The 22,649-nt window shown below is 42.2% G+C and overlaps 2 protein-coding genes and 1 non-coding gene across 3 annotated transcripts; 2 read left to right on the top strand and 1 right to left on the bottom strand.

Moving 5' to 3' along the window:
- Positions 1–49: 49 nt before the first annotated feature.
- Positions 50–12,837, top strand: ism2b (isthmin 2b). The gene is made up of 6 exons (XM_037450346.2): positions 50–891; positions 3,740–3,991; positions 4,904–5,258; positions 7,389–7,526; positions 7,621–7,689; positions 10,482–12,837. Exons 1-6 carry the CDS (start codon positions 781–783, stop codon positions 10,997–10,999), a joined length of 1,443 nt encoding a protein of 480 aa, XP_037306243.2. The 5' UTR covers positions 50–780; the 3' UTR covers positions 11,000–12,837.
- Positions 12,838–17,103: 4,266 nt separating this feature from the next.
- trnat-ugu (transfer RNA threonine (anticodon UGU)) lies at positions 17,104–17,176 on the bottom strand. The gene has a single exon. It is a non-coding gene; the product is annotated as a tRNA-Thr (tRNA).
- Positions 17,177–17,573: 397 nt separating this feature from the next.
- LOC119195418 (cholesterol 24-hydroxylase-like) lies at positions 17,574–22,649 on the top strand. The gene is made up of 15 exons (XM_037450345.2): positions 17,574–17,792; positions 17,918–17,995; positions 18,613–18,694; positions 18,918–18,991; positions 19,191–19,277; positions 19,430–19,568; positions 19,715–19,825; positions 19,904–20,066; positions 20,269–20,334; positions 20,682–20,754; positions 21,089–21,173; positions 21,404–21,514; positions 21,762–21,850; positions 21,943–22,009; positions 22,096–22,649. Exons 1-15 carry the CDS (start codon positions 17,653–17,655, stop codon positions 22,243–22,245), a joined length of 1,515 nt encoding a protein of 504 aa, XP_037306242.2. The 5' UTR covers positions 17,574–17,652; the 3' UTR covers positions 22,246–22,649.

Below are 22,649 nucleotides of genomic sequence, written 5' to 3'. Positions count from 1 at the left end.
TTTTTTTTCTTCCTGAAGGCACACACAGATTGTACAAAGCGTATGATAGTAAATTGTTTCCAGAGCTTAAAAAATGGTAAAACAGGTGTTAGTATTTCAGAATAGTGAAATACTATTTCATTATAAAATGTGGCATTCAAATAAGTGAGTACACGTCCTCTCCATGTCCTGATTTGTATAGGTTCAGTGTAAACTAAACCTTGTAACACACACACACACACACACATCTGTGAGCAATAAGCTTCCCACCCCCATCTCCTTCAGCATTAACCTTCTGAATGCGTGCGTAAAAGGCGATTCTACCAAAACCGGTTGGATGGGCGGTGCACACAAATACGCACGCATCCATTCGAACCGGTGGATGAACTTCAGCGGGATAATGGATGAACGCCCCAGATAGACAGCAAGAGCGCACCGCGTGCGCTGATCTCCAGACGTCAATGTATTGGAAGAAAACACCCACCCACGACGAAGTGACTCACAGTTCGAAGTAGTTGAATCAGCGCGCGTCGGTGCGGACGGAGAGATCCCGCGTGCGCTGCCTCGCTCGCCTCGGCTACTTAAAGCTCTGCCGATCGAGACGCTGGTAGCGGTATGGATTGCGTGCGGGCTACCTGTGCGCGCTGGTGCGCGTCCTCATAGAGAGCGACCCAAGTCGTCCTGAGCCGAAGCTGCTGACCAGCGGGAGAACCGTCCCACAAGAACCGTCCGAGAGAAAGCACCTAGAGGAACCGTCCGAGAGCCCAACGAGTCCTCCCAGTGAGGTCCGCAGCGGAGGACATGGGTGAAGAGGCCGCCGCGGGATGTCCCCTGCTGCTCCTCATGCTGTCGGTACTCCTCGTTAGTCCGGCGATGGGCTTTCCGACCGGACACAAGAACGGTGTCCACATGGTAAGTTGGCTTCGCTTCTCCGGTCACCGTGGCAGTATCCCAACTTAAGTCCCATTTAAAAAGTAACACCTGCACCAAACAGAAGTATTTATGTCTCAAATAATGATCGCAAGTTGGCTTCTAGGAGCATCTTTGCTTACTCTTGTAAAATGTCCAAACGGTAATTGTGTGGTCAGTTTTGTTGCTTAATGTTGTGCTTTTTTCCCTAAACGTCAACGATAATAAAATCACATTGAACTAAACTGAACTACGCAAATATTAAAAACCTAAAAATAAAAGCTAGCTTTTATGAGAGCATTTTGATTCCCATACCAACATCAAATAATTAGAAGGTTTTGTGTTAGATAATCAAGTTTAAGTTTAAGCTATTTTCAACAAATTATCTTTTTCTCCAGTTTAATGTCATAGAAAATAAGTGGAACTGCTGTACTCATCTGTATTTACCTTTAGTCTGTTTCCACCAATAAAGTGATGTGAAAGGACAGGTTTTACGGGGCGTACACGCTGAGCGCTGCGTCTATGGGAATGTTTGTGTTACACAGGGGCATATTTGGATATCAAAGGCTCTTACTGTGTGCTCGGGTCAGAGTTCAGTTTGTGCCTTTGAACCCTCCTTCCTGTGTGGCCTCCCGTAGAGTTCTTATTGAGACTCACATCAGGTCTGATTGATGCCAAATAAGGAGGGAGGAGGAAAAAGAAAGCATTAGTGGCTGTGTTCATTACATTCACCAAAAGGCCCCAGTTGGTGACTATGGGCCTTTAACTGTGACTTGCTGTAAGCAAGAGGATGATGAGGAGAGATTAGCAGAGAAGGAGGAGAGGAGGCTCAGTAACAAGATGCTTATGGAACCAGAATAAGGAGAGCCCATCGTCTCTCACTCTGCCGCTCGGGTCAAGTGTCATTCATCTGATTGTTTACATTGGCTCTTTTTTGTGTTAATGTGGAATTTCCTGTTTTTGGTTTTACCCCCATCCCACGGCAAAGAAAAAGAAGCAGGAGGAGGGCTTCGTGTTGCAGTGGCCTCTTTTTTTCCAAATATCTGGACCTGGTTGCCCTGACTGTTTTGTAGCCCCACTTTCCTCCCTGACCTCCAAAGCTCACCCCGATTCCACCAGGCGTGCATTTGTTGTCCGGTTTCCATTTGCTGAAGATGGCAATCAAAGAGCGTCCATAGTTTATTGTTCTTGTGTAATGGTTTGGAAACAGCCAAGTGCAGAGGCCTCTGATATCTGCAGGCACATAAATCAGGGCTTCCACACCACCCGCCTTCCCAGCCTGCCCCCTAATCCCATCGGATTCTGTCGCTGCTCCTATATACTCACAACTGCTCCCCTCCTGTCTCCCTGACCTGAGTGTTGGGCAGTAGCCATGACGGTGGCTCAGATGTCTTCAGTTGAATAATAAAAGGACACAATGCATTGGTAAAGCCAAGGAGAGAAAGCAGTCTCCAGACCAGAGCCAGGACCTTCACTGCATCCAGATCAGTCTCACTGTTAAACACACTGCATGCCATCAGCCATCCGGCCTTTGATCAGAAGCACCCCACTACAGAGGAGAGCAGGATCAGAGAGAACGAGGAGGAGGAGGAGGAGGAGGAGGAGGAGTGATATACAGGATCCAGATGTGTAACAAGACGCGATGAGAAGGGTGTGAAAGTATGTGGCCTCTCTCATGACTCTAGACCCTCTCTATGTGAGTGTGGAGGTGTGAATTTGTGTGTAATGTGAACATAGTCACTGCTGGACAGTGACGCTCTTCCATAAAATCTCGTGACCTAAAGAACAATTGATAATCTCACTGGTTTGTCATTTTTGGACTTCAGCTCTATTAACGTTATTTCCAGTGACAATGTGCTACTTGTCATTACCAGTTAACATACATTTGCAGAGGGGGCCAACTTCTTTTGGTCTATCGTTTATCATGCTTGACAGGCTTTCCTCTAAACAGGAATAATGTGTTCACATTCTTGAATTTGACCGGCCACATAACTTCTTTATGGGACAATCACAGTGTGTCTGTAAAAGATACGCCCTGTTCTAGAGGCTATAAGCATAAATCATCAGCCCTTTTTTTTCTTATTGATTCACACAATCCTTCTCGTCTTGCAGCCTTTGACCGCTTCTGGTTTGTTCCGAGCAGACCACAAAGTGGCGCATGACCAAACTCAAAGCCCAGGCCAATTATGTGTTTTAGCCAATTTAGCAAAATCAGAATCTTGCAGACATGAGTGAGTGACAGACCAGGGGTCCATTACAGGTATGGTTTTTGAAACCAAAAAAATTCAGTCACTGTATTTCCGATTAACAGAATTTCACAGCCACAATTCCCCACCGTTCTGCTATCACCATTAATCACCATGATCAAGATCAATATTAAACCCTGCCGGGCTCAGTAACTGTCAAACCTGGAAGGTCACATGAAGTGGCGGCTATATTGGCGGCAGCGCACCAGTTTCAGACACGCTTATACCAGCCTAGGAGTCCCACGCCTCTCAGGCCCTCTCATTAAAGCTAAAAGAGGATCTGTCTCTGTCAGAGGCCCCCCTTTGTCCCCAGCCTGGATGCCATGACTGTTGTGGGAATAAAAAGAATAAATGAACGGAGGCTGGTTGGTCACTTGGTTGGCTGGATGCATCAGGGGTTCTGTGGAATTGCTGACCGAGCTACAACGTGGTAGACGGTTTAAAAGTATCTTCCCTGATGCATTAGCCCTGACGTAGCCTTTTGAATGTGATCCGGTTGTTTGATTCTTTTATTCAAGGTGGTGTCTACACACAGTAAATCACACCCGACGGGACTGTGTTTTATCGATTTAGTCTTTATTTTGTGTCCCTGTTGGTTCTCCCAGGCTCATGGCCTCCCGATTCACAGTGGTGGAGTCCAATACGTGCCTGAGGATTCGGAGCAGCAGAACCAAGTCCAAAGTCTCCTGTCTGAGCCCCACAGCCACCAGAGGAGGTGGTCCCACACCCAGCACGGCTCTGTTGGTGTTCTTCCGCACCCGCAGCCTGAGGAGGAGACCAAACCCTTCATCTTAGACCTCAAGAACTTTCCAGAGCTGGCCAATGCCGACATCAACCCAGAGAACCCCAACATCCAGGTGAGTCTGGAGGGAGGAGTTCCTTAGACGGCCTTACACCGTTCGGAACGTGCCTTTTGGAAATAGGAAATAGCAAAACATGGACCGGTTTCTTGTTAAATGTGTTTTTTTATGTTCTACGGTACCAGTCAAAAGTTTGGAAACACTTTGTAATTGAATTGAATGAGAAAATGTGTCTTTCAGTCTTAACGGCCTGGCTGCAAATGTGTTTGCTTCTATTGACTGAAAGTGTCCTAAAGGGAAACAGGCCCTGTGTCGTCATCATGTTCTAAACCGACTCACAACTTCTAAAAAGTATTTTCTGCCAGTTACCCTCTCTAACTGTTTTTAGATGGACATAATTAGGTCTTCAACACATGATCACTTTTCATGTTGAAAACTAAAAGATATATTCAACTTACACTTATTAAAACATTTCCGATCCCCATAGAGCTTTTCCTTAATGTGAAATTGATTTCACAACCGAACACAACACTTCCCCCTGCCTGCCGCCTGGCCTTCACGTCAGCTGAAGTGGACTCTCGGATGAGTCATATTGAGCTAACGGGAGGTAGTTATCCAGAATAAATGCTCATGTTCTCTCCCCGAGAGGATTGTTTGGTTGGCTGAATGCTCACGCTCACGTCTGGCTGGCTGACTTGGATCAGCAGGTTTGTTTGCTAAAAGACTTCTTAAACGATTTGAGTTGGTTCATTTCTTCAGAAATGCTTCTAACTCAAAAGTACTGGAGGTATTTTTAGGTTTTTGAAGGGACATTTTGGCAAGATCTGAGTCGACGTGTCGACTGGTCAATACTCGTTGTGAGTCATTGCCTTCTACTCACCATTAGTATGTTATTTCTAGAGAGATGTTAGGAACATGTATATGCTGTCCAACATCAGATTGCTGAGGGCCCTCTCTATTTCTGCCTAGGTAACCATCGAGGTGGTGGACGACCCTCAGATGGAGGCAGAGATAGATGTTGCCAAGGAAAAAGACTGGCTACCTTCTTCCTCCTCCTCACCCTCTTCCTTGGTGTATTGGCTCGGTGGCAGGAAGCTTTTCTGGCCTCTGTTCTGGAGTTACAACGACAGCGATTCCAGCGAGGACAGCAGCAACCGGTCAGGCGAGGGGGAAACTGGCGAGGGGGAAACTGGCGAGGAAGAGGAAGAGGAAGAGGAGGATTACTCCCAGGATTACGGTAGTGAAGAGCTGTTACCCAGCGGAGTGGGCGGAGACTGGGACACGCGCTGGAACGAAGGCTGGGATCCCATGCAGAGCTACTATGGTAAGTGGTATTCTGGCCGCACAACGCCTTCACTTCTGACTTTAAGCAACGATTGTGGCTTTTAGAAAACAACCCAAATGTGTCCTGTGAGTTTTATCATAGAAGGTGAGTGCAAAAAGGGAAAGTGTGGAAATTCAATTTGTAAATTCATTCAATATAGTGATATAGATAGTGGAAATATCCAGAAGGAGCGACAGAGAGAAGCCCCGAGTGGCTCATCATACCTGTCCCCTCAGCCGGAGGGAACCAAACGATGCCAGCATGCGAGGCATCATGAGCATTCGACCATCGGGGCATTGTGGGTGTGCACACTTTGAAGTCTGCACTGGTCGTGCTGGGGGAGAGGCCTGTCTTTTGAAGATGGGTCCGATGCGCTCGCTAATGGTAGCGTGAGGCCGCCACTGTTGGCTCGGATAAAACAGCCCTCTGCCTTTGGACAATTAGAGGGCAGATTTGGAACACAGAATGACAGGGGCAATCCGGCGGGTCTTTTCATCTATCCCTCCCATACCCCCCCGAACACATAACTTGGCGGCCCTCGCTGCCTTTTGCGGCTCAGCCTTTAGAGCCAGTTCAAGAATTTCAAGAAAGACAAAGGGAAGTCGGATGGGCAAAGCAGTGTGTGAGCTTACTGAATTCCTACTTCTCCTTTAGAAATACTAATATGTGCATGATTGTTCTATTTGCTTTCAATGGTTGTTGTTGTATATAAACACAAATACAAATGTGCCAGCAGGTGGCTAGTTGGCGCGAGTTTAGATTCTTTAATTTATTCATCATCCCAATATATCAATTTGAACTGTTATGCATGAATGTCTATTAAGTGGTCACATCCAAAGACTTGGTGAATATAAACCAAGATGTCTGCCATGGCTTCTTCTGTAATTAAGACTCTCCTGAGACTTATTCTGGTCACATGGCTACTTGGCAGCGCCCACAGAGTCAAATTGGGTGCTCGCTACACCCACCCTGGTATTTCTTCACCCACCTCGCCTTTAATCAAGTTTTTTTCAGTGTTATTAACACCAGAAGGAAACACAGTGCAGAGGCGGACAGCCACAGCCCAGCTTCTCTCTCTAATTTGACTCTTAAACAGAATATGGGTTTGCATAGGAAAGGTTGGAGCAGGAGAACATTTACATGGGATGAGACAGTCCAGTCCCGGATAAGACCGTTGAAGCATGGACGGAGGTTTCTTTGACACAATCTTGTGGGTGGTTTTGTTGTTTGTGTTGTTTTCACCCTGTATTTCTCGTGTCAATCAACACTATTTGGTTGATAAATTCAGTACTTTTATGTATATATCCATGTGAGCAGTGTCAGGAAGCGACAACTTCTAATTGTCCCCAAAGGAAACTATGGCAACATATCTGATCTAATAAGATAAAGTTTTCAGTCTGTACATCCCACTTCATTTTAATTGCAGCAAAAAGGGATTGACAAGCAGACAAACTGACCAACACTGTCACAAATGTTGCATGAACCTGACAAACTGAACTGTTGTACTGAACGGAGTCCAACTTAAGTGAATGCAATCGTTTGTGGACCGCAATGGAGCTAAAAAAAAGAGTTGTAAGGAGACAGGTCTGCGCTCAAGTAGGTGATGGATTGTGTTATTTTCTTAGCTTGTCCCGTGTTGGTTGATTTCTAGTGGAGCCAATTTCGCGTTGGCTTGGTTAACATCTACCTGGAGGGTAGTGTGTGAGATAAGTCCTTATGTTTGGAGTATTTTCAAAGTATTTGATTTTCAGATGACTATGCTTGCAAATTGCAGCTGTCAAATCCATGTCTTTCTTCCCTTTTTTTGTTAAAAAAATCCAAGTCCAGACATTTGATTCATACGTAGATGGCACCTTTCTAGTTTCTTTCTCCGATGTTTCCATTTTTGTTTCAACTTTCTACCAATCATGCTGACCTGTGACCTCTGCCGACCTTATCGGAAAACAACACAGCACCATCTAGTGGACTGAAAAAGCAATTGAATTTATTATTCTAGGACCAAAAAGTTTATCATTCATATAATTAAAGGTCCATACTTGGCTTCCGTGTATCCATACAAACCCCCCACCAACAAGTAAGTCTGAGTGTGTGTGTCACACACGTGTTTCCATTGTGTTTTCCTCCCCACAGAGAATGAGATAAATGAGTGGACTCCATGGTCTCCCTGTTCAATGACATGTGGAAACAGTAAGAGGAAGAGGACTAAGTCCTGTGGCTACTCCTGCACCCGGACAGAAACCTCCAAGTGTGACCTGGAGCCTTGTCCTGGTGAGAATATATGTCCCTTCCGAGGGAGAAACTAATAAACCAAAGCATGTATGATTTTTAATCTACTGCTGATTTATCAATCTTCTTTTTGTAGGTGAAGTCAACACTGTGGTAGAGCCTTTCCCTTTTGAGATGGAGAATGGCACACAGCCATTTGGTACAGGTGAGTTTTTCTAATGGAAAGTTCTCAATATCATTTCCTTAACTTGTAACAGTTGCACGTTCATACATTAACAGCAAGCAGTTTATACTGTACAGTCCACAATTATGACCTGTAACCTATCGATGGGATAGACTTGTTACACTTGACACACATGACCACATACGTGACATCACGTGTCGCTACTCAGCCGATCGAATATCTGTATTCAGATACGCGTTGGAGCTCGAGTGTGGTATCTGGGGAGTCCAAAAGGTTTGTGAGTAAGTGAGTCATGAGATGTTCCAAAGGTGGACAGAGAGACCAGGACCTTTAACCGAGAATAGAAAGACCGCTATAGGTTCAGTCCGTTCAAAACATGTCTCGTATGTTCAGAAGTGATTGTGAGAGGCATTACTGTGAAGCGCCACCACAACACAAAGCACGACTCTAAACAAATACCCAATGTGATCATAATCCTGACTGTCCAACAGTGATGTTAAAAGAGGGACATCAAGTGGTTTGATAACCACAGATGCATCTCTCCTTTCAGAATGAAAAGATATTGTGGCTTTTATGGGTTAACGTCCCATCAATTCCTTTTTTGTATTTTATTGTTAAATCCACTCATTATTTTACTTAAAATTATATGAACATTTTATTATTTGAGTATGTATTATTAGTTGGAATGCTTCAAGCATTCCAAGTATTGTTCTTCTTTTCTTTATTCCGCCATATTATTTTTATTATTCTATTTCTTCCGCCGCACCTTTCAACTCCTTTACACTTTCAGCTATTAAGACCATTCAAATATTAAAATGTTCAGCTCCTTCAGGAGAGGGGTGCTATGACTTTTCAGCTTTTTAGCTCTTATAATTGAATTAATATAAATTAAAAACATCAACCTTTTTAACATGGTTTCCAATGGAATAAATTTTCAAATCCTCTCAAAACTTGTTCAACTTTCAACTTTTTCAGCTCTTCCAATCTTTCAGCTAGAGACACCATTTAAACTTTAAAATGGTGACACAAGTCTTAACAATTATTTTAAAAAACCAGCTTGTTGATATCTATTATACTTTTTTCATAATCACTAATTATGTTTCACAAGTTTTGGGGTCCTTTTTGAATTTAGAGTGGGCGCTAGAGTGCAGACAAAGTCGGAAGACAAGAGAGGGTCCATGTTTTGTAAACTGCTGGTAGAGCAGTTTTAAAACACATAGAGACATAAAAACTACACTCAAACGTTCGGTAGAGTCTTGTGTCTCTCAAAATGTCATTATTTTTTGGCTACTCCAAATAGTTTTGCTCCAGGAAGCATTTGTTTGAGGTGTGGGTTCTCAGTAACTGTCTGTGAGCTAAGTGCAGCTGCTCCGTTGCCGCGACAACGAGCTGGGGCTCTTTCTGTGACTCACAGCTGATCCTCATTAGCTGATTAGTGCAGCCTGACATGACCTCCTTCTCTCCACCTTCTCTCATCATTTCAAACCGCAATGGAGGGATTTCTTACTGTAATGTTTGAGGCCCATCAATTAATAACTTTAGTTTTATTAGCTTAGGGCGACTGTGGGTGAGTGGGGAGCGCGGGCGGGCGTCCTCCAATCAGAGGGTTGGCGGTCTGATCCCAGGCCCGGCTAACCTGCATGTCAATGTGTCCTTGGGCAAGACGCTTGATCCCAGCATTGTTCCTCTAGCTGTGACTACAGTGTGTGAATGTTAGTTACTGGTTGGGCAGGTGCCACTGTGTATGGTAGGTCCTGTCATTGTTATGTAGTGTTAAGGTGCTTTGAGTGGTCAGAAGACTAGAAGAGCGCTGTACAAATCTATTTTACCAAGTCCATTTGCTTTAAATAACAAACATTCTGTCTCCCAAACCACCCCACACCAGTTCCATTATTTCAAAATAAAAGCCTCAATGATTATCTGTACCTCAACAATAGGTACACCACAATTGCTTTCAAATACTAGTGAAACTAGTACCACTAGTACAACAATTACAACTATAGTACTAAACATTATATTACTACAAAAAATGTATTTTTTAATTCTCAGCTTTTATTATTTCTGTGTTTTCAAATTCATAGAAGCTTCTCCCATTTCTGTTTTTTTTTTGCAATTCTTTCAAGTTCATTTCAGCTTTTCATCAATTTTTAAATGTATTTCAGCAATGTTTAGAATAATTTCAGCATGTTGCATTTTAAGCAACTTTTTGAAATGAATTCCAGCTTTTTTTATTTCTGTGATTTCAAATTCATAGAAGCTTCTCCCATTTCTGTTTTTTTGAAATTCTTTCAAGTTCATTTCAGCTTTTCTCATTTCAGTATTTTCAGCCATTTTTAAATGTATTTCAGCTTTTTCCATTCTTTCAGCAATGTTTTTAATAATTCCAGCTTGTTTCATTTCTGTACTTTAAACAACTTTTTGAAATTAATTTCAGCTTTCTGCATTCCAACGCATTTTCAGCAGGAAATGCATTTTCTAGTTTAAAATCAAAATCTGTCAAAAAACATGTTGAGATATTATTCAATGGAACTTTCTTTGTTACTTCTGACAGTCTGTTATATAGAAATTAGAGATTACGGTGGTCAGAAGACTAGAAACATCCGTACAGTCCCTTTACCATTTATATGCATAGCCCTGCATTACGGTACCACACCATGGATACGCTGACAATCTGACGATGGTGAATGTAGCACTCGTGTGTAGCAACGTAGCGTTATAACACAGATGCTAAACTTAGGATCCGGTCTTGACTACTAAAGTAGCGTCTGTCAAACAAACAATGGTATGAACTATTACTTCTGTCTTTCCCACAGATGTGGACAGCTGTGAGAAGTGGCTGAACTGTAAGAGCGAGTTCCTCCAGCGGTACCTCCACCAGGTGTTGTCTGAGATGCCCAGCTGCCCCTGCTCCTACCCGTCTGAAGTGGCGTACACCGTGGTCAGCGTCTACGATGGGCATCATGGCCGACCGTTTCTCTGGCGGGACGCCAGTGGCCCCAAGGAGCGCCTGGATGTCTACAAGCCGTCGGCGCGGAGCTGCATCCGCTCGGCGCTCGCCAGCGACTCGTCGACCCTCGCAGCGCAGCAGTGTTGCTATGGCGACCGCGGTCGGCTGATCACGCGCGGGAAAAGCGCGGGAACGCCTAACCTGATCAGCATTGAGTTCTCCCCTGAGCTGCACTTTAAGGTCGACGTGCTCCCTTGGATTCTCTGCAAGGGGGACTGGAGTCGCCTCCATGCTGTGCGCCCACCAAATAATGGATTGAGCTGCCCAGAAAATCCCCACGAAGACGTGTTCATGAACGAACTGGAGGAGGCCAGGGAGTACTGAGGGGCCACAGCTAAAGCCACCACCTCACTCAGAGAGTCAAGGGGCCCGATCCTAATTTGAGAAGAGACGATGAAATGAAATGGTACACCTGAACCCTGCTGTGCATCAGGCATCAACCGAGCGCTGACGGAGAGAAATGCACATTGGTGGTTCGGATATTTTAGGTAGGGTGATTAAGTGTGGCTGTCTCAAATTAGGATCTGTGTCCTGATATCAGGCTCGCATGAACTGAATAATGCGAATGGAAAAAATGGGGTGTTCTCCCACCACTTGCTAACCTGTTTCACACCTCTCTCTTTATATCCACACTCTCCTGTGTCCGTGTAAGCATGACGTCTACATGTTGTCTTTTTGCTGATGTCCTGGAGCGCTTGCGATTGACCTTAGCAGCCTATGGTAAACATCCAGGTCCTGCTTCTTGTAGGTTTTACAAAATGTATGAATGTGGGCTGCTTATATAGATGAAGGAAACACATGCATGGGAAAGGTCCAACAGAACTAATATCCCAACAATGCTGCTACATGATCAAATCCTTCAGGTTTTACAAAGGTAGTGAGGGGAACTAGACAACCGAACATGGGTAAACCCAAAAGATACCCCATGAATTTCCAGTAATGTACGTTTCAGTCATTCAATTGTATTACACTGAAATTGGTGGTATCGCAACCAGAGAGGTAAGCTAAATCCATCTTAAACATTGTGCTCTCTGCTGAGCGTTATTATTATATTTTATTGGCATTATTGTTACTCGAACAGCGACAATTCCATAGCACATGTTTTTGTCCCACAGATTTCATCCCCCCCCCCCCTTAAGGAACCATGGAAAATATGTGATCTGGGTGCCAAAGAGTTAAAAATCAGACAGTGGCAAATCTCTACGGTGCAAGTCTAAGTAAAATTCTGTTCAACATTAATGGGATTAAGCTTATAGATCTTAACAATCTTCTCATGGGGACTAGCTGAACGTGACAAACACATTTGTTCATTTACCTCGACAGCTGAGCACTGTTACTGAGCACAGTACAAGTGTTTTGGGATGAAGATGAGTGGAAGCGATGGGCTGTCCATCTCCTGATTGTAATTTATGAACAGATAAGTTTAACAAGCAGTTGGAACCCCTATAACAGAGTGTTAGGGAAAAGGACGCCATGTCATCCCAAGATACCCTATTTTATCTTCAACTGTATTTGAATAAAAAGGACAATACTCAAATCCTAACCCCTGAGAGGTCATGTAGTTGAGCCCTAACCCCGACTAACATAGAGTGAGGGTTAAGGAAATAGGCCGTGCTAAATGCACCGACCAGTTATTCAGGATTTATGCCTCCAGATGTTGAAATCACCAAACGTTAAAAAGGAAGGCACTTTAATTAAGAAATGTGTGTGTGTGTGTGTGTGGGGGGAGGGGGGGTGCTGGTGGGTCCATGACTTAGCACCCCTTAACCCACTACTGGTGTTGGCCATTTGTTGATATTGCTCTTATAACCAGAAACGCTGCATTGTTCTGTGAAAGTGTATATATCAAGTGTTCTGTTGAGGAAAGCGTGATCTTGTTGTGATCTCTGGAGCTAGTATTACATATCGTGTTGTACAGTATTTATTTTTCTGTTCTTTTTTTTTTTTTAAGTTCGCTGAAGCTTTGAAATGTCTCTATACTCAACACGGTGCACTAATCTGACGGAGAAATGAAGGCACCCACTATCAAAGGGAAACCACTTGCCACATATCACTTGATTCAGCAACATAAAGTGTCTTTGCCGTCCTACTTTGTACTGCAGTGCTTTATGGATGTGTTGTTTCTATTATGCTGAAGAAATATATAAAGACCTTGCATTCATCATCTGACTCCTTAATGTGCCGTTTCTTTTTCCACCCTTTCAAAACTGTGGTGGAGCCAAGCACAGCAACACCCTTCTAACTCAACTTAACTTGCCTTAGCATTCGGGTTTCTATTTCCAGTAGGTCAATGTTAACAACAAAGAATAGTTGGACATTTTGGCAAATATGCTCATGTACTTTCAAACCATCAAAACCATTTGTGCCTTTGTGTGTTAGCATCTGCTTCAATGAGAGTAATGGTGTATCACTATAGGATGTCATTGGGAGCCATGCATGAATGATCGTGCTCGCATGTGTTAGCAGTAAGTGCAGTGGCTCGTTGTACCAACAGCACTCCTTATTTACACCGTTTTTATCGTCTAAAATGAAATTAGTTCATGTCTAGAAGTCAAAGGTCCTCCTAATATTTTTTCTAGGAGTCTTATAGTCAACCACTGCCTTTTCAAAACCTGCATTCAGGACTTTGAGTTCTGGTTGTGGCCCAAAGTTGTAGGGTCCAAGCGAGGGGGCGATTTGTTACTGAGTAGACCAGCTGGATGTGAAAACCATACAGATGGTTCCATTCAACCAGACAAAACAAGACCTGTTAATAATTAAACAAAACCTCCTAAACCCCTGGATGTCTCCACTGTGGTATCTAGGTTGATCTTTTTCTAACATCATGTTTTCCAGGGCTATACTCCTTCCAGAGGATTAAATAACATTGAGATTAAAAGTTCAAAGGTCAGGGTAATGCAAATCCATAGGTTCAAGCAACCCCAATATTTCATTTAGAAGTTTACTCTAATTCCTGCAGGTCGTGCTGTCAATCATTCATCCAATAGAAGAGAAGGGGGAAATGTCTGCCTGCACGTTTACGTTAGAGATACGTTGTTAGCAAAAGATGGACTAATGTTTTGTGCATGAGCAACGATATACTTAAAAAAACCCTATTCATCTGTGTGGCACATATATATTGTGGCTTGGACACTTGTTTGCTTGGTAGGTCTACTATGGTCTGTCAGTGGCTAGGTGGACTACAGATGAGTGCTGGGTGGAGGGAAGCCAAACACATGTGGACCACATTTTTGCCACAGAATAGAAGATAAATAACCTCAGATGTGTTGACAGAGGGGAAAGCAGAAAGAGAGAGAATACAGAAAAAAGGCAAAATAACATGAAAGAGAAGAGGCTTAGAAGCTCTGTGGTTTAAAGATGCTATCTGGAATATTGAAAGGAGCCTTCTAAAAAACCTTCTGAATGCACTTCACTGTGGTGACTCGGAAATTCAAGATGACCATTACATTTCAATTTAGCATGCATTGTTTCACATACAAAACGTGACACAATTGGATTGAAATTAATTTCAGAATACACGCTTCGCTGCACACCTACATTTTATTCTGTCTGTGTGTGTGTCATGTGATTAATTGCTTTAGTTGTGCCGCTGGTGGCTAAGGCCCCGGGCCCACCCCTTCTTCCGATGACTTGTGTTGAGGGTAACCCCAGCCCACGCCAACAAACATCCACTCACACTAACGAGGGTTCAGCCAAACCCTCCCAGAGGCACACATATTGCATTGAAGGTAACAAATCCCCTACACATGCTTGCTGCAATGCCTATGATTTAGGAGAACGTCAGTGGATTTTAGGATCTCATGGATTATCTGGAGTTCAACTTATCCCATTCCTTGACACAGAGGAAGGCCTTGTTCTGAGATGATGAACCAGACTAATCTCAAAATGGAGCCTCCACTCACAACAGGCAGAAATCCAAGAGTTGTGGAGCACTTTGCCAAAAAACACAAGCGTGGTTTTTTATTTTGTGCCATTGTTTCCTTCAGCTATAGGTACTATCGCTGGTTACCATGTGAAAATAAAGCAATGCTAAACTGCCGGTTGTCTTTTATCACGAGCCAAAGTACTGGACACATTTTGACTTAATGATGGTCCTTTGTAGAATTAGAAGAGATAAGTCAGAAGGGTTCATCCTCTGTGGAGATTGAATGCCTGTACAGAATTCAATGACAATCAAATAGATGTGGGGACGTTTCACCCTGGAGCAAAGAGGTGGTCCGACACCACCATACACAGAGCCCCAAGTATATAGTCTAGTAACATTATGAGTGTTCCCTTTATGTGCCCTATGTACCCAGTTGTTTTTATGGGGTGAGCATGGGGTTTGTGAATGGTATGAATGATAGTACTGATGGCTCTGTGTATGGTAGCTCCTGTCATCAGTGTATCAATGGGTGTGAATAATGACAAGTAGTGTGAAAGAGATCAGAGTGACAAGGAGACAAGAACCACCGTCTCTTGTCAAGGGACAATATGTTTGGTGTTTAGTGTCAAAATGTCCTTTCCTCTTGAATATCTTTCATGTTCTCCAAAACATGGGAACCAATGACAGGTAAATTGTTTTACTAAGCCAGAACAACATTCAGCCTAATAACCCCAACACTGGACGTGGATTTACATGATTTGGATGCACCAGACTCGAGCAACGCGTGTTTGCTTACTCGTGTCCAGTGGGAGTCTTCATTTTCTCCCCCTCTCCATTCTGTTGATATTACAAATGAAAAGAGCAGCCAACATAATACCTTTGGTCATGAGAGGGGCCTGCAGATCTAGTAGTACTGAGTGCGGCAGCCAGCCAGCCATAACAACATCAAACAGCCCGTAGCCTTCAGCGTTTACACAGAGCCAGGACGCTGGACCCAACATATGACTGCTCATTCATTTTAAGATAAGAATGCAGACAAGCTTGGCGTTTGATGCAAACAATATGTACAGGTATGAGGAGGTCATAGTGGTAGAAGTGAAGTCTGAAGAAAGCGGTACTTTAGGTCAGATGAGTTTCCTTGGATACCATAGATCAGATTGTGTGATACGGGCAGCATTGTTGTTTGTGTGTGCCCCACACAGGCCAGCGTTGATCCTGGAAGGATTCTGAATCCGTCTTGTTTTCCTTGTTAGTGTTAAGTTTATGTTTGGAAAAAGCCCTCCCTGCTGGTCACCACAACAAGGTGCACATACCTCAAAGAGCGGTAGACCTGCAGCGGTTCAATACATCGCAAATTACGTAGGTGAGATGTTATAATTTGTTTCCAATTTTAATCAGAACAAAATTAAAAAATGTATCTGCTAATCACCAGTTGCATTTAAAAAGGTTAGCTTCCAAATAAACAGCCTTCTCCCTTTAAATTCTAGAAAGGCAGTTGTAGTAGGCCTGTAACTAAGAAATTCCTCTACAGATCATCAACAAAACCTTTGACAAATTGTTTGTTAAACAAAATGTCATTTTACATGTTCCTACAGCACATTTCAAAAAATGTTTTGTCCCAAAAAAGAAATTTAAGAAGTTGGTACCAGTAAATGGATTATCAAAATTGTTGCCAATTACAGCTTACTAACTAATACTGTTTTTTATTCAATGTTTATTCAATTTATTTGCTGGGTTAATTAGAGACAACAACATCACCATTTTATCACCTATTTAATCCCTCATAGACACTTAACCACACATTAAGAGTCCTGAATGAGCTAGAATCAGTCATAAATAATATTGTAACATACCAATTGATGTACATCTTAAACCAATAGGATTCTGTACACACTAGTGCGTCACTGTATGCAGCTTGAAATGATTTTTTTCTCCCTTTCATGCTTACTTTGTCACTTTTAGCCCTTTTTAGCACTGCTGAATGTGTTGAATTAATAACCAAGACATTTCCACAAGCAAACATAGGTGCTCATTTGATTCACAATATCCATCTGCATCACTTAGCCTTAACTTCTGAATGCATTGCTTTCCTAATCCCATGTGAGATTCCGTGTTGACTCAAACAATTACTGCTATTTCAGTGCTTCTGGAGATGAGTGTAATTGTATAAAGTGAGTATTATGTGGGATGTGATGTGTGAAGTGCATTTATCTACGTAGTTGTATTCTCCGCTTGGAATCATTATACTATTTTTAATCATGGAGGATTTCCCTTGCCGTTTCGTGCTGAAACAACTTGGGGAAGGAAGAACTTTGCGGATGAAGAAAGACTAATGGGACAAAGGACAAAGTTTAACTTACCTTTGACGTTTACAAGGTGCCGTAGGTGCATTGACACATAGCTCAGTCTTTTAGTCACGTTGCATAAACCTGACAACAGATATTTATTTTACACAATTTGTTATCTTGACAAATATACCAATAATTAAAAATTTTCACCTCAGGGTTGACTATTAGTACCATTGAAATGTCTAACACAACTGCCGAAAAATGTTCCACACACGAGGCCCCAGCGAGGATCGAACTCGCGACCCCTGGTTTACAAGACCAGTGCTCTAACCACTGAGCTATGGAGCCCGTCATGGTGCTGCGAGTGAATAAAACGGTTTATATCTATCCATCTCTTGTACGTTCGCCAACCTATAGTTGAAATGTAGTTTCACTTCGCGAGGACGAGAATAAAAAACATAGTTGGTAGGTGTCGATGCTTGTTCAAGACACACGTCAATACACGCTTTTCAGAACGCGTTTCGTCCGTCTAATATTTTAATCATATCATACACGTTTAATAATCCTATAACAATTACGATCCATTATCCATTGCAGCGTTTACGATTGTATAAATGAGCACTACATCACAGCCACACATAAAAACGATTTGCGCACTAGTCACATTGGTAAATATGTGAAAGCCGAGACATTATTCGAACATTTATTTTCTGGTTATTTGACCCACTAAGCCCCGCCCACGACACATCTGCCATACGCGGAAAAAAAGGAGTCACCGGAACATTACATCCACTAACCTTCGCAAGGAAGACATTAGCACACAAATGGCTCTTTTTCAAGTGTTTTTGAGTTGGACTGCTGCGTGCCTGTTCGTTTTGTTTTTAATATTGTGTATTGGTTACTGCTTGTACGTCCAGCACATTCACATGAAGTATGACCACATACCTGGGCCACCGAGGGACAGGTAAGTAACTTAGGCTTTAAAGTGAGCTAAGTTGATGCTAACGCCCACTTCTCTCATACACTTTCAAGGCCTTGCTTTTGACATAACTTTTTTTTTGGACATCCTTTTCCTTTTCATCCCCACAGTTTTCTCTTCGGACATGCAGCAACCTATGCGAAGGCGATGCGAGATGGCGACATTATACACGACAGGTTCCTGGAATGGTAACTTAAACCAAAGTGATATTTCATACTTATTGGATAGAAATAAGTGATATAACGTCATTATGGCGCACCTCAAATCCGACCAGGAGCCGCCGAGCTAAGTGGGCGGAGCCACGTTGTGTTGACAATTGTATTGTTGGTCAGCTGCTGTATATCAGTGTTATGATATTAGTTGAGTCCTATGAGTCAACTGTTCTCTTCATACATGCTTACAGTTTCTGTATTTAAATTAATTAAAATTAAATTCTCGTTCATTTGATTTAAGCATGCTGGTTTTGCAACAAACTTCATGTTACACTCTTTCCGTATAATGGATCTTTACAGTCATTTACAACAATCGGATAAAATAATGACAATAAGTCATTTATTTTATTATCATTTAAAAGCATATTTATGAAACCACTTACCAAAGAATATCTGATAATATCTTTACTCTTCCCCTTGATGATGTGTCAGTATGTGTCAGAAGAGTCGTTAAGCAGTTGTAGTTTGGACTTAAAATTCAAATTGTGTATGTGAACATTTCATAGAGGGTTTTTTCAACAGTTCCTCCCATCAAGTCCTCAAACTTTATTGACCGTCATGGAGCCAAACCATAATTAAGATGTTATTTACAGGGCTGAGAAGTATGGGCCTGTCTGCAGGCAAAATGTCCTGCATTATGTCATCATCCTTGTGAGCTGCCCAGAGGGAACAAAGGTAAGCACCCGCACATCTAAATAGGGTTTATGTAACTGTCCTTTGCTTAAGCATTGCACAATAACCAGTATCAAAGTGCACAGATACATGGATGGCCCTGATATGGTTGAAACTCTTGGAAAATAATAACTAAGTATCCTTTTTGAAAATAAAGACATGCATCCTGAAAATGTTTGCAAAAAACAGTCTGTTAATGTTTGGCCCTTCAATTACTCTTTTTCAGGAGATATTGATGTCCCAAAAGTATTCCAAAGATAGATTTTTCTACAAAAAAATCTTCAGCCTGTTTGGTCAAAGGTAGTTTCAATGATTTTGAATTCATTTGCTTTTCATAGTTATTAGGCTGAGGAACAATAAGCAATGATAATAATAATGTAATGTCACGAGTATTACTTTGACATTACTTTGTTAGTTTACTTTGCTGTTTTGATGTGTCAAATCTTTTGCAATCATGCCTTTCTAAGTGAAAGTATTGTGTTGTGTGACTCTTTTCAAGGTTCCTAGGTAACGGCCTAGTTACCTCACAGGACCACGAGCAGTGGTATAAACAGCGCCGGATCATGGACCCCGCATTTAGTAGTTTGTGAGTTTTACAAAGAGTCACGATGTAGTATCAACTCAATGTTTATTGCAAATCCAGTGTTTTGCGGCTCTGTTTAGCTTGTGGGTCTCTTCCGCTCTTTGCAACAGCATTGTTCAACTGCAGAATTTTTATAGTTGTATCTGTATCTACAGGTATTTGAGAGGACTAATCGGCACCTTCAATGAGAGAGTAGAGCGACTGATGACTAAACTTTCGGATGTGGCTGATAACCAGACAGAGGCCGGCATGCTCAAGCTTGTCAACTTTCTTACCCTTGATGTCATTGCTAAGGTATGGGCTAGGTTTACATCAGTGACAAAAGCAACAAAACAGTAAAGCGTGGTCTGCAACATTGTACGTTTTTCTTGCATGTGACAACAGCACCATCTTATGACAGAAAATCATTGAATCAACTTTGCTTTCCTTATAACCTTTAGGTTGCTTTTGGGGTGGATTTAGACCGGCTTAAGGATAGGTCACTTTTCCCCAAAGCCGTGCAGACGTGTCTGAAAGGGATGGTCTTCGCTGTCAGAGACAGCTTCTTTGCGGTAAGACTTAAAGTAAAGTAAGTAGGTGTGGTGATAAAAATCCTAAATGTGTCAAATTCTTGAATCCCACTCGTCCAGGTCAACCCAAAGAACAGACCGTTCATCAAAGAGGTGAGGGAAGCTTGCCGACTGCTGCGCACAACTGGAGCTCAGTGGATCAAGGACAGAAAGACGGCCATGGAGAACGGCGACGACGTTCCCAATGACATCCTCACCCAGATCATCAAAACATCTGTCAAAGGTTACCTCCCCAAAATGAAACATTCCTCAGTTATGGCAGTTGCAAGCGCTAGTTTATAGGTTTCAAGCTGGTAAGAATAGTATAGCAAAACCACATACATAAACTTAATGATATATAAATATATGTTTACATATATACAAATACAAATGACATATTAAGAATACAGGTTTATCTGTTCAACTGTAGTTTCTTATTATTCCAGAGGAAAGCATGACTGAAGAAGATGAAGAGTTAATGTTGGACAACTTTGTGACATTTTTCATTGCGGGTGAGTCCTGGTTTCGGCTTTCAGGTGTGAAAGGCTCCAAAATAAGTGTGATGCTGTGCTCTTTAGTAGCAAAAATGAAAATTCTAATAGAAAACTTCCTTTTATGCAGACCACAACCCATCCACCAGTACTGATATGAAGTCTTGAGATTTGGAGTTCAATATTACTTTTAAATTATATTAAAATCTGCCATTGTTACAATTAAAAAGCTCACTTTTAAGTCCTTCATTTATTGTGTTTTTACGTGAACTGTTCTTTTAAGCCCCACTTTTTGGCTTAGAAATAAAGAGAAAAGAGAAACTTTACTCACATTTGCTCCATTTGAAGGTTGTTTTCTGTCATTTTAGGGCACGAAACAACAGCTAATCAACTGGCTTTTTGCATCATGGAACTGACAAGACGTCCTGATATACTGGAGAAGTAAGAACTAATCATGTTAATCATCAAACAGTGAAGTGATGTAGCTTTTCTCTTCAGTTGTCACAGGATGTGGTGGTGGAAGACCAAATGCAGTGACATGCAGGAAATGTCCAAAAACAAACAAAACATACAGAGCGAAGTAGTACCACAGGACACATATGGGACAAGCCAGACAAACAGGGGACAAACACACTGGGGAGGTGCAGGTGATAAGACAGGGGTGGACGGGACAATCACAATGGCAGGAAAAGAGGTTGGAAAATACTAAATAAAACCAGAAATCCACTAAACAAAAAGCCAGTGCCATGACAGCAGTTGTGATTTCATTTGTCAGAGTGAAGAAAGAGGTGGATGACGTCGTTGGGATGAAACAGGACATCAGTTATGACGATCTGGGGAAACTGATCTACCTCTCACAGGTAAATATCATTATTTTGGTATGTGGAAGTGAAGCATGTTGTGAAACCATTGTGCAACTTACTCAGTTATTATGTAATTCATTCATTCCATGACTTAGCCTAAATATAAGTCTTTGGATGACCCGCAAAACCAAGACTTCTTCTTTGCAATTCTGCTTTGATGTGCTCAAATCCAACATTAATAAAGGGATTTAACCAAGATGGGCACCTCTTGCTGTAACCTCCCCCAGGTCCTCAAAGAGACACTGAGGATTTACCCAACGGCTCCAGGCACATCTCGGGATGTACTGCAAGACATTGTGATTGACGGCATTCACATACCCGGTGGAGTCACATGTTTTGTGAGTCGTGCACTTTGTATCCGGTTTCCACTCATAACATCGGAATGATGTGTAAAAACTCTAAACGGTCAATCGTTTGTCTTAACTTTACATACAGTACCAATCAAAGGTTTGTACATAGTTACTCATTGAATTGAATGAGAAAATGTGTCCAAACTTTTGACTGGTACTCTACTAAAAGTATACTGACGTAGCAAAACAAGAAGTACACGTTTCAAGATGTTCAATTTATTCTTCTGAAATGCAGTTCAGTTCCTACGTGTGTGGCAGAATGGATAAATTCTTCAAAGACCCGCTGACCTTTGATCCAGACAGATTTCACCCAGATGCTCCCAAGTAAGAGGCATACATTGTTCACATAATGTCACGTTTCATATTTAGTCATAAAAATGACAATAACGGAGGCTGTTTGTTTTGTGTTTCACAAGGCCATATTTCTGCTACTACCCCTTTGCTCTTGGTCCACGCGCATGCCTTGGAAAGAACTTTGCTCAGGTGGGCGGTGACCGTCATGAATAATCAACAGGCACAAAACACAACGACACATGCACACTAACTAATGATCTGTGGGGCTGTTGCAGATGGAGGCTAAAGTGTTTATGGCCAAGCTGATCCAGAGGTTTGACTTCAATCTTTTGCCTGGACAGACCTTTGACCTTGAGGACTGCGGCACGCTCAGGCCAAAGAGTGGAGTGGTGTGTTCAGTCAGACATAGGGATCCCAACAAATAGGTGGTCAAATACCCTTAACTTTTAACAAAAGCACATTCCATAAGGGTCCATGTGGTGAATTTGGGGTTATTAAGTTGATCAGACTAGCCCACACACTGCATTGTCTCCTGCCTTATGCTGTAGAGTTGTTTAATTACTAATTGTTTGTGAAACACTTGTTGCAAAAAGTATAAAATGTAGATAAAGTATATCCACAAGCAGTAATGAAAATGATGATTATGCCAAACAATCAGGACGGTGTGGGAAATTAAAAATAAGAGAAGAAATGGCACACTTCTTAACTTGGTTTATGCCTTTAGCACTGATTTCTTTTCATTTCTACAAATTGCGAAATGTGTTGTAAATCAAATCATGAGAAATGTGTAATCTGTCTTTTTTCACACAAATAAACTAAATATAATCAA

This window comes from Pungitius pungitius, chromosome 20 (genome assembly GCF_949316345.1).
Source record: "Pungitius pungitius chromosome 20, fPunPun2.1, whole genome shotgun sequence".
Lineage (NCBI taxonomy): Eukaryota > Metazoa > Chordata > Actinopteri > Perciformes > Gasterosteidae > Pungitius > Pungitius pungitius.
This window is presented reverse-complemented; position numbering and strand designations above follow the sequence as displayed.